This window comes from Mytilus galloprovincialis, chromosome 5, assembly GCF_965363235.1.
Source record: "Mytilus galloprovincialis chromosome 5, xbMytGall1.hap1.1, whole genome shotgun sequence".
In the NCBI taxonomy this organism is placed as follows: Eukaryota; Metazoa; Mollusca; class Bivalvia; order Mytilida; family Mytilidae; genus Mytilus; species Mytilus galloprovincialis.
Genome location: NC_134842.1, coordinates 64,533,890 through 64,546,565, shown reverse-complemented (window position 1 = coordinate 64,546,565; position 12,676 = coordinate 64,533,890). Strand labels below are relative to the sequence as shown.

The following is a 12,676-nucleotide window of genomic DNA, read 5'->3' as shown; positions in this document are numbered from 1 at the left end:
ATTTTGGGTGATTTACCGATTGATAAACAACAAAATTATAAAGCGTTGGTAAATGCTCTGGAGCAGAGGTTTGCTCCACCAAATCAAACAGAGCTTTATCGAGTACAGCTTACAGAGAGAGACAAAAAGCATCAGAGAGCCTGCCAGAGTTAGGACAATCAATAAGAAGATTAATTAATCAAGCTTATCCAACGGTACCAGAGGATGTACGAGATACCCTTGCAAAACAGTATTTTATTGAGGCTTTGGCAGACTCAGAAACGAGAATCCGTATTAAACAATCCAGGCCTCATGGTTTAAATGATGCACTTAGAGTAGCAGTTGAACTAGAAACGTATAACAGGGCAGAAAAACAACTTAAAGACGGCCGTTCCTATTTAAGACAAGCATCACAGACTGAAGAAAAGGAGAGTCATATTGACAAAAATGAAAATTCTGATCACATTGCATTAACCGAGTTAATGTAAAAAATGGAACAAAAACTTCAAGAGCTGCAAAAGGACATGCGTAAGCTAAAGAATGACAGTAATAGTCGCCAGACAGAAGAACCTAGAGCACAAAATAATAACGGACGTGGACGATTTAACAGAGGCGGATTTCGACAAAGAGGAGGCCGTTATAATAATAATGGACGTGGATTTTCAGGTAACACAAATGGGAATAGAGATAATTCTTATAACGGACAAAGTAATTATAATTCGTTCAATGACAGTAAAGGTAGAGGTACAACACGGATGATAAAAAGTTCACAGAACAGAAAAATGGCTTGCATGGTAACATAGGTGTCTCGACAGCAGCTCATGAAGCTGGCATGTATGTCGACACTGACCTATATGGATTATCAGCTAGTTTGCTGGTAGATACAGGAGCCACGGTAACTATTATATCCGAGAAAACATATAATATGATACCTAGGGCAAGACAACCAGATTTGATGAGTTCAAATCAACAAGTCTTCACTGCCAGTGGTGATCAACTTAAGATTGTAGGTAAAGGTAGTTTTCATGTGGTTTTCCAACACAGGAAATCTGTTGTTGTTGAGGCCATTGTGGATCACATCACAATTGATGGTATTCTTGGACTTGATTTTATGAAGACAACCAAAGGCAAGATTGATCTTGTCAAGAACAGTTTTGAAATTGATGGTACTCAGATTATGTTGAAATATGAAGGAATATTCGGTTGTTTCAGAGTTATGTCAACAATAAAGACTACACATACGGGTCAACATCAAAAGTACCCTTACAAAACACTTGATACAGATGACTTAAAGGAGCACTTAGCAGAGTGTGGCATGAAGGCCACTAATAAACGTTATACATGCACAGAAGTGGGTTGTTCATATATAAGCAACAGAAAGATTAATGTTAAAAGACATAAGAAAGTACATACCAAAAATGAATCAAAAAGTAAAGTTATAATACCTGACATAGACTTGTCGTCAGACACAGATAAATGCCTCAGGAAAGTTCCGGGACAAATCATTGGTCCCATTAGTACAGAAGAAGAAATAAATTCAGATGAAAATAACAATGACGTTGAGACCAATACGATTGATCCTATAATTGAAGCAACTAAGAAAGTTAAGGAAGATGTCAAGCATGATAAAGTAGGTCAGTTAATAGAAGGAATGAAACAGGCTGGTAGTGTAGCTGTACAAGAACACAATAAGGAAGTAAAATCTTCTCCTATAGTTAGGAAGGATGTAGAAGTTGGTAGAATGATAAGAAAACCGACAAAACCAATTATAATTGCAACAAAGAAGAGACCTTTTCAGCCTCCTACATCTACAGAAGCATATAAATTGAGTCCAAATGATTTAAGACATGTGATACCAAGAGCCTCTACAAAAGTGGTTAATAGCGATAAAGGAGTAGAGATTGGAACGCAGGCATCTGCTTTAACAACTGTTAGAAGAACAGTTACCACAAAAACAACATACGAGGAAAACGGAAGAAATGTTGAAATAATTGAGGTAGTTGAACAGGTCCTTTAAGCGACCAATACAGTAGTGATTAACACTTTATTGAAGCAAGGCATGCTTTACGGATAAAGTACTTTTGGAAAATGAATAACTATATCAAAACATGTATTAACTTTGTTTTATAAATATGTATGTGTCCGGTCGGATTGGGGACGTTAACTTCAAGGCTGTTGTACATTGAATGTCACACTTTGTGCACCTTAAAGATCCCTTTGTAGCAGCAGTGTCTTTTGGCATCGTGTTCGATAAGAGTAGGCTTCTTGTGAGCCGCTACATAGGCAAAATTATTTCATATCGGTTATTTGGTTAGATCTGTACTTCCTGTGGCAGTTAAAATTACTGTGTCTTTGCATCTTCATTTGATCATTATCCTTTAGTTTATCGGGCAATGAATGTGTCGCAAATTTGTTAAAGTTGGAATATGTATTTCTACGAGTTTAGAAGGTAATTCCTGTTATAGGAATGATTCTGTCTTTGTAAGGAAAAACTTTTCGACTGACAAAAAAATGCGAGGACGCATTTCTCGGAGGTGTGGGTAATGTGACGAATGACTTTGAGACGACTATGCATTAACAAGGGCGAAGTCAGTAGTTACTGTCCCCTTTCCTATTTGAACCATAAACAACGAAACATTGGAATTAAAAGGTACAGTTACAATTTCTTTATCTGACTTAATACTTACCTTAAACTTCTTCATATTAATAAGTTACATGTTATAAAAGTTACAGTGAGTTTAATCATTTGATAACTTGCATTATTTCGTACTATATTCTACTTTCCAATTCAAATAGTTATGCATATGTCTGACTATTTTATAAACTGGCAAATGAGTGAACTTGTATGAAGAATCTTCAGCGTGAGATGTAATAACAATATAATTGGTATTTTTATTGTCATCGGGTACCATAATATCTTCCTTGATATAAGATATTATCGTTTAATTACTTGACATCCCTTGTAACTATGATATGCTCAATATGGCACAGTCCAACAAAGGTAGACTCATCAAGGGTTGATACACCCTCGTTACTAGGCAATATAGGATAATGGTATTGTCCAAAAGTGGTATATCCCAATCATCCAGGGGTATATAAACAGCCGTCAGCAGTCAGTCAGGGTCAGTATTACGATCAGATCACACGTATAAATGATAGGATAAATACCTGCTTATAGTTCCAAACATTGGATTCACTGCTCAAGTCTATCCAATAACTGAAACTTAGCAGAAGTATTACCTTAAGCATAAGTGAGCTGCATCGAGAGAAACGGAAGAGCTAGAGAGCTAAGAGAGATTCGTTGGTTAAGATATAGCGGAAAGAGCACCAATATTGCGAGCCGGTTGAGCTATCTATTTTATATAGAAGTATTGTGAGCCAGTTGAGGTACAGCGCTAGTGAGTCTGTTAAGCTAAGAGCTACAGAGCTAGTGAGCAAGTAGATCTTGCTATATAATTGAGTCAGTAATATATATATATATATTGAGTTCTATAGAGTCAGTAAGCCAGTTGGGCTGAAAAGTAATTGAACTGGAGGAGCTTTAATGAGCAGAGAGAGTTAGACAGGAATTATAAACAAGAAGAATATATATATACAAGTCTCAGATCTCGAGAATCAACTCGGGTACGGACCCCAGACACGTTACACTGATATTATCACAAACTTATACATGTAAACTAAGCCAAAGTTTCTAAGTCGAAAGACCATGACTGAGAGGCGGGACCAAATATTCTCTATGGTAACGAGATGTGCTTATGGTTATACAACTGAATACCAATTAACATTTGCCGTCCCTAAATAGTTCCTCTTGAACTGACCTAATCACAAACTAAAACATGTTAATTTAGCAAAAGTTTCAAAGTCAATAGACCATCACTGACGAAGCGGGGCCAAATAATCTCCATGGAAATGAGATATGCCAGTGCTTATACAACTGCATACCAAATATCATTGACCTACGACTAATGGTACCCCATAAACTGACCTAATCACAAACTTATACATGTAAAATAAGCAAAAGTTGCATTGTCAAAAGACCATGATTGGAGGGCTAGGGCCAAATGATCTCCATTGAAATGAGATGTGTCAATGCAACTGCATACCAAATATGATTGACCTACCACTTGTTGTTCACCATAAATTAGACCTAATCACAAACTAATACATTGTTGACAACGCCGCCGCCGCCGCCGCCGCCGCCGCCGCCGTCGCGGCCACCGGAAACTAATTTGAGAAATAAATACATCAAACAATATAACCACAGAGTGTTACTTCTTATAATAAGGATAACTGAATAGTCATAAAAATAATTCTCTTCCCCTTAAGATTTCGTTTTATCAATATTTTGGATAGTTTTAAATGTCATTAAACCATTCCCATTCCCCTTACACAATACACCATAGTACCATACATTTTCTACCATTGCATCATATGTTCAGTGTTCATTACTTGGTAGTTCATATTTCATTTATGGAGCAGGACATACATAATCAAGATGGTGATAAAAAAATCTGCACTTTTTTTCAATATTAGGCAGTTCAAAGATTGAGTGGTGGACAGTTCACAGAAGAATGTGATTCACTGAAAACTGCAGAATTTGATGAAAAAACGAAATACGAAAATCTACATTTCATCAATTCTGAAAACAGACTCATATTAATGGAAGACGCAATGACTCAACTTATGCAACAAATAGTGTTTTTAGAAATGGAACGAGATATTCCAAAAGACATAGACAGTAATTTATTATATATTATCTTTTAACATATTTTGCTTCATTACAGGTTTTTTTTTCGTGTTATCTACCAAATCACTTCATGTGAAGGATAAATGCTGTTCTATTTATAAATAATCTAGAAATAATGATTTTGCAATAATCAATGCAATAGCGAAAAGCGTTAACATGTGAATTTGTCATTTATAGCGGTGTGGTAATAATAATTTTCGACAACATTGGGGTAAATTAATCCCATTACTATCTATGCTTCTCCGGATATATATTTTTAATATTCGTCCTTTTTCTTTTTGGTTTGTTAATTTTGATAGGTCTTTTGATAAAAAAAATTATCAGTCAATTTTCCTGTATGATTTAAACAATTATTGCATGTTTCATTTTACTTTTACTTTTTCTGATAGAGCAGATGATTGTTTCTGAAACACATTGTGTGGGCTCTGAATTTGGTATATGAAACATACATTTTAATAGTCATTGAATCGTGTCCGCTGCTAGTTTTATACCTTATAATACCATATGATAAGCATCTTCTCAATAACAAGTGCTTCGGTTCAGACATAATTAAAATGCTTGTCGTGTAACATGTGTAACTTTACTCAATATTTTTCTAATTATTTCCAGCCGAAAAAAAATATCCACTAACCTTATGATTTGACTATTAAATGTTATACTTGTTACAATACATTTCAGTGTGTGAAGAAATGAAAAATATTTGTGTTCTTTAACGTTAAGCATAAGAAATAGGAAAAATCTCATCACTTGGCGTCCGGCGTCCGGCGTCGTCCATCGTCCGTCGTCCTGCGTCCGTCGTCGTTAACTTTTACAAAAATCTTCTCCTCTGAAACTGCTGGGCGAAATTTAACCAAACATGGCCAAAATCATTATTAGGGTATCTAGTTTAGCCATGGCTAAAAATAGAACATAGGGGTAAAATGCAGTTTTTGGCTTATAACTCAAAAACCAAAGCGTTTAGAGCAAATCTGACAAGGTAAAATTGTTAATCAGGTCAAGATCTATCTGCCCTGAAATTTTGAGGTGAATCGGACAACCCGTTGATAGGTTGCTGCCCCTGAATTGGTAATTTTAAGGAAATTTTGCTGTTTTTGGTTATTATCTTGAATATTATCATAGATAAAGATAAACTGTAAACAGCAAAAATGTTCAGTAAAGTAAGATCTACAAATAAGTCAACAAGACCAAAATGGTCTGTTGATCCTTTTAGGAGTTATTGCCCTTTATAGTCAATTTTTAACCATTTTTCGTAAATTAAAGTCATCTTTTACAAAAATCTTCTCCTCTGAAACTACTGGGCTAAATTAAACTAAACTTGACCACAATCAACATTGGGGTATCTAGTTTAAAAATTGTGTCCGGTGACCTGGCCAACCAACCAAGATAGCCGCCATGGCTAAAAATAGAACATAGGGGTGAAATGTAGATTTTGGCTTATAACTCTGAAACCGCAGCCTTTAGAGCAAATCTGACATGTGTAAAATTGTTTATCAACCTGTTGTTGGGTTGCTGCCCCTGAATTGGTAATTTTAAGGAAATTTTGCTGTTTTTGGTTATTATCTTGAATATCATTATAGATAGAGATAAACTGTAAACATCAATAATGTTAAGCAAAGTAAGATTTACAAATAAGTCAACATGACGGAAATGGTCACTTGACCCCTAAGGAGTTATTGTCCTTTATAGTCAATTTTTAACAATTTTCATAAAATTTGTAAATTTTAACTAACATTTTCCACTGAAACTACTGGGCCAAGTTCATTATAGATAGACATAATTGTAAGCAGCAAGAATGTTCAGTAAAGTAAGATGTACAAACACATCACCATCACCAAAACACAATTTTGTCTTGAATCCATCTGCTTCCTTTGTTTAATATTCACATAGACCAAGGTGAGCGACACGGGCTCTTTAGAGCCTCTAGTTATTATTCATATACTATTCATGATCTATTTCAGAACAACATGTAGAGGAATATATTAATTGGGTTCATGAAGCAAAAATGTTTCATCCTACTTCTTCAGCTGCGTCAATAACAGATATTGTATCAAGACAAAGTGAATTTGTTGTCATTACTGGAAAACATGGAATCGGTAAGACGGCTCTTGCTCGCTTTATTGCACTTACACTGCATAGAGATGAAAGCAGGTCAATTGTTCCCATAAAATGTCCAGACGATATGTTTGAATTCTTATCACAAATTAAAAGATCTCGGCAAAAATATATTTTAGTCATCGATGATCTACTTGGTAGACAAACGGTGTGCAAGGCCGATGCACGACAATGGATCCAATTATACAAAGAAAAATTAGAGACAAATCCTATGGTGAGACCTTTCCGAATTATTGCCTCATGCAGATTGCAGATCAGCACCTCTCCGGAATTTGCTTCTTTGCGAAATGTGTATCGTTTCACTGTATGTAACATTTCTGGTGATTTCAAAAACAGCATATCGGAAATGTGCGAAATTGCATTATGTCACTTGGACATGCAAAAAGTTGAGTTATTATTTAGGAAAAACTTTCATAAAAATAACAACTTTTACACTCTTTGTTATCTAAACTCAAGGTTATTTGAAACAAATAACTCAGATATAGACCTTTTTAATAATGCATTTCGTACAATCGAAGAACAGATAAATGATATGTATAAACACAACGAACCATGTTTTTTACACCTTGCGCTAATTATTATTTTTGATGGAAGTCTAAGTAAACACCGTTTTCAGTTAAACGATGAAAGTATTTGCGAAATTTTGGATGACGTTCGCGAAGAATGTAAGTTGAACAATGTACAAAATTCACAAGTTCTGCAAGGGACACATCCTCTTGTTGGAAGATACTTGAAAGACAGTGTATCTTATTTCACTATCATTCAACCAGAACTTGTTGATATTTTGTCAGTATATTTTTTTAAGAAAATGCCACAGTCCATGATTAAATACGGAAGTGACAAGTTTCTACAGATGAAAATACAAATAGAGTCAATAGGTAGTCCATTGAGTCCTGACATAATTCTGATTGAAAAATGGCTCGAAGATAGGTTTTTTACTCGAATAGTTCGCGATATTAAAAATGAAAAATTTGATAATGCGTTCGATAACATTCAAGTATCAAACATTTTATACCAAGACAAGCTTATTTCATATTTATCTAGTTCTTCTGAAGTACAACAGCTTGTTTTATCAAATTTCGACACATTGTTACTTTCGGTTCAAAACGATGCCATTAATTTAGTAAACTTTATCATAGTTGAATGCAGGAATCACCATATTTTGATTCATTACAGTACAAACGAATTTCTCCTTCTCTATGAGGAACGAGTCATACTAAAATTCTATTACCATAGCCAAGAGGAGAGCTTATTATTGCTTGCGTGTTTGAAAGGTTATAGTGCTGTAGCGAAAGTGCTGTTAAGTTTAGGGTTTGATAAAAATTATCAGGATGAATTTGAAAGGACACCATTACAAATGGCATGTCTTCATGGCAGTATTGATGTTGTAAGATTATTATTACAACACAGCTGCGACGTTAACCTGTGTAATAGCAACGGCGAAACAGCACTACACCATGCATGCTTTTGGGGATACACTGATGTTGTTGATACTTTTTTGAGAAACCTTAGAACTGATACAGCAAAGTGTTTAAAACCTGATTATACCATGCGTAACAGCTACCTGAATACACCAGTTTTTTTGGCGTGTGCACAGGGACATTTAGGTATCGTTAAACTCTTTTCAACTCTTGAAAATCTAGATTCGCGTTCAGTACCGAATCCATTTGATATTACCGAGATTGATTTTTATGAACGTAATATGTTACATGTCGCTTGCAGAAACGGACATACAGAAATTGTTGAGATTCTGCTGGAAAAGAATTTTGATGTCAATGTATCCGATACGAAAGGTAGGACACCGCTATTTTATGCATGCAAGAAAGGGTATACATACTTGGTAGAGCTCTTAATGAAGAAAGATCTTAATGTAAATATTCAGGATAATTCTGGTCAAACACCTCTGCATATTGCCTGCGATTCTTCTCATGGAGATGTTGTTTTGTTGTTATTACAATCGCAATGTGAATTGAATACTGAAGACAGAAATGGAAAAACACCATTACATTTAGCTGTACAAAATAACAGTGCGACAATAATTGGCATGCTTTTGCAGTCACATCCAGAATTCGAAATTTCTGATAGCCAAAAGCCAATTGCCAAAAGTGATATTAATGCACAAGACAAAGAAGGGCACACGGCCTTACACATTGCTTGTATCGAAGGCTGTGTAGATTCTGTTAAGATTTTGTTGCAATATCAGTCAAATATTGATAAATGCGACGAGGAAAACAAAACTGCTTTGTTTTGTGCATGTGAAAAGCAAGAAGAATATATAGTAAAACTTCTAGTTGATTGTGATGTAGATGTTAATATATCCGACAACAGTGGGAAATCCCCGCTGCACATCGCCGTTGAAAAAGAAAATATAAAACTGTTAAAAACTATATTAAAATGTCAGATCTGTCAAGTTAATTCAATGTATGAAGACGACTTTTACGGGTGTCTTTCTGCTCTTCATGTAGCAATTACAAAAAGCAATGCTCCTTTCGTTAAGATATTACTCGATTCAAATTGCGATGTAAATCAACGTGGTCCAAAGTTGCAAACACCGTTTATGTACGCGTGTGAAAGCTTTGGTGATGTTTCAGAAATAAGAAGACTTTTATTAAACAACAATTGTGATGTGAATATTCCTGATGTAGACGGTAAAATCCCATTACATATTGCAAGTAAAGGCAGTGATCTCCAATTGATCAAAATGATATTAAAAAGATGTCAAGATATAAATACTACCGACAATCTCGGTCGGAATGCACTTCATTATGCGTCGGAATGCAATAATATAAATACTATTAATCTTTTAATCAAAGAAAACTGTAACATTAACCAATGCGATTCGAACAATGAAACGCCAATTTTTTGGGCAATCAGAAGTGTGTTTAAGAAGAGTAACATTCAACCATTGATAAGAAGTCATTGTGATATCAACATAGCCAATAATGATGGCATGAGTTTGTTGCACATTGCGTGTTCGGATGATGACTTATTTCTTATCAGAACATTAATAAGGAATGACTGTAACGTACGTATTGCTGATAAATTAGGTAGAACAGCATTTCATATAGCCTCTGAATATAGCTGCGAAGAAAGCATTGCGTTGCTTGCAAAGAATTGCGATGTTAATGTGAAAAACAACAAAGGACAGACATCACTTCATATCGCTTGTCAAAGACGGAGTTTAGAGATTGTCAATCTTATATTACACCATGGATGCGATGTTAACATTCAAGAAAATTCAGGAAACACCGCATTGCATATAGCAGCCAAGCGAAGGCATATTTCGATCATGGAAACGTTACTTAGGGCAAAATGTGATGTAAATATACGCGACGACTCTGGACAAACGCCAATCTTTTATGCTGTAGAGAACCGAGAAATTAATATAGTGAAATTATTGGTAAAAAATAACTGCGACGTTACTTTACAAAATGACGACGGTAACACTGCTCTGCAAATAGCAATAACAAAAGGGTATAGCGATATTGCAGATGTTTTATCATTGTGATGCAGTTGAAAGCATTTGTATGTTTCATATTTCGTGTGTGCTCTTAAACCTCTTGCTGTTTAGTGTTTGTCAAATATACATTTTAGCAGAATAAGGCAACGCAACTTACGAAAGTCTTGATTAAAAATATATAAATAGAGTTACCAATAGTTGTATGATAAACTTAATCAAATAAATGATTTACTGATTGTTGTTTGCATCAAGTGGAAATATTTTCATGCATGTTCGTGACAAAAACAAATTAACAATTACTACACAATGTACATATAGATCTTAAGAGAGCAACTTAGAAATTAGTAAAAATTAAATAGAGCCAGAATTTTTGTCCTGCAACAGGCCACATAATGTACCTCTGGAAGAGTTGTACAAAGGGTTTCCATCATCCAAAGATCTCTTTTTGAAAGAGACATTCAATTTAGTGTCCTCCTTCTAATCATAGCTGCGTAATTGTACATCTCGCACAGCCAAACAAACACCATACTTTGTCCAAATGACGGTGAAAGCTAACGAATGGACGTTCGGAGTTATTAGTCAAAATTATTCTGCCAACGCAATGACAAAATAAAAACCAAACAGCAGACACACGATAGTTTATAAAAAAAACATGGAAAACTTGGCATGATTACATGTGCTCCGGCAGAATAAGCAGATCCTGCTCTATATGTAAAACCTACCGTGTTGCTTATGTTAGTACAAACCAGGTGATTAGTAATTCGGGAGGTCACATTGGTTGAAAAGGGGACTTAATTGTAGTAATGATAATTGGAACATATCCGTTGTCATTTGTGATACGGATATTAAAAAATGGTAACCAATGCGTTGTGACGTCCGTATAATTTCCAAAGGGACGGATTCAAATTCTCCACTTGCAACTCTTGGTTTAATAGCTGCCTTGAGAGAAGCAACACTGTATCAGGGACATCATAATAGGAACTGAAGTACAAGCCATGATATATCTGATCAAGTATGTAATATGAAATCTGTATGCAGGCGCTGCTGGAATGTTGCCACATACAAATGGAAAGTTCACAATTAACTTTTTTCAACCGACCATCATTGTCACTTGCTTGGTGTTGGCCAACATATGATGTAGACTTACTGCATCGGTTGTATTCTTTATCCCAACTTTGATTGGATTGATGTGTTTGGTATAGTTAATAAATGTTGACGCATTTAGCATGGCTAGTGATAGAACATCATCTAGATACTAGTAGCGGGAGTTTACATTAAAGGATACTTCTAAATTCGTTTCATTCTTCAAAACAAATTTTCTTATAAAGTCAGCCTCTTATGAATAAAAGTCGACAAGAAGTGGAGCACAGTTGGTTGCCATTGAAATGTCAATTGTTTGGTTAAAATTCGTTTTCTTTTTAAATGTGACAAACGTTTATCAATAAAGAAATCAAGCATCTTGATAACGTCAGTTTCGGTGAGGGTTTTGTTTGAATCAGTGTTCTCTTTTGCAAAGTATGAGTTATCCCTTCTTAAGACAAGATACGTGTATCTACGTTTGCCAGACTTTTTTGTAAGAAATAAAACGACCAAATCTTTTAATCTATCTTTTAGTTTGGAATCAGGAATATGTGTGTAGATTGTAGAAGTGTCAAATGATAGAATTACGAAAACAATCTTATATAGTGTTTGCTCTAAAGAACCGATGGAGAATACACATCTGATTCACGCCATCTTTAGAATAGGTAATTTTGAAGCCCGGCTTGAATTGCTAATAGAACTGATGCTAATGATATGAAAGGGGTTTTATACATTGCTTTATAACGCTGTTTGTAAGGAAACTTTTGTAGTTAAGGTATCCAATACTGTGAAGGAAGATCTTGCCAGACATATGATTTTCCAAATTTCATGGGGGTATATGTTGAGTTTTTAAATGAAATTCTCAATACTCAATTCATATGTCAAGCAGTTTATGTAATTTATTTCTTTTATAAACATACACAAATATTGTTTGGTGCATTGACTGCGGGTACAGTAACATATATTACATGGAGAAAGGACTGGTGTTTTGTAACACTTTGTTCTTAAAAGATTGATGTAACATGTGTATTTATAGATCCATCCCGTCTGTTTAATTCAGAATTGTATCAACAACCATATAATCTAAATCCATTCGGAAAGAGCATTTACGTCTTTTTTCTTGTGTTTTACCTGGCATAAAAGTCGACGGAATCAATCAGAGCTGATGGATTTGGGCTACCGATGATTTGGCAAGGGTTTAACTGCCAATCTGGATAGGACCTATATGTTTATTCCCCAGTTAATATTGGAGGTTTAATAAATGACCACGTATTATACTGTGGAAGTTTTGTGCAATT

General features: G+C 35.0%; 1 protein-coding gene across 1 annotated transcript; it reads left to right on the top strand.

Moving 5' to 3' along the window:
- The first annotated feature begins 4,517 nt into the window (after positions 1-4,517).
- On the top strand, positions 4,518-10,487 carry LOC143076251 (uncharacterized). The gene is made up of 2 exons (XM_076251987.1): positions 4,518-4,717; positions 6,685-10,487. The coding sequence occupies exons 1-2, from the start codon at positions 4,639-4,641 to the stop codon at positions 10,344-10,346; spliced, it is 3,741 nt and encodes a 1,246-aa protein (XP_076108102.1). The 5' UTR covers positions 4,518-4,638; the 3' UTR covers positions 10,347-10,487.
- Positions 10,488-12,676: the final 2,189 nt, after the last annotated feature.

What these genes read in the sequence shown, in the direction of transcription:
- LOC143076251 (XM_076251987.1), top strand. Translation starts at nt 4,639, where the DNA reads ATGGAAGACGCAATGACTCAACTTATGCAACAAATAGTGTTTTTAGAA. An exon ending in TATTCCAAAAGACATAGACA is followed by an intron (nt 4,718 to 6,684) that starts GTAATTTATTAT and finishes GATCTATTTCAG; the next exon opens with AACAACATGTAGAGGAATAT.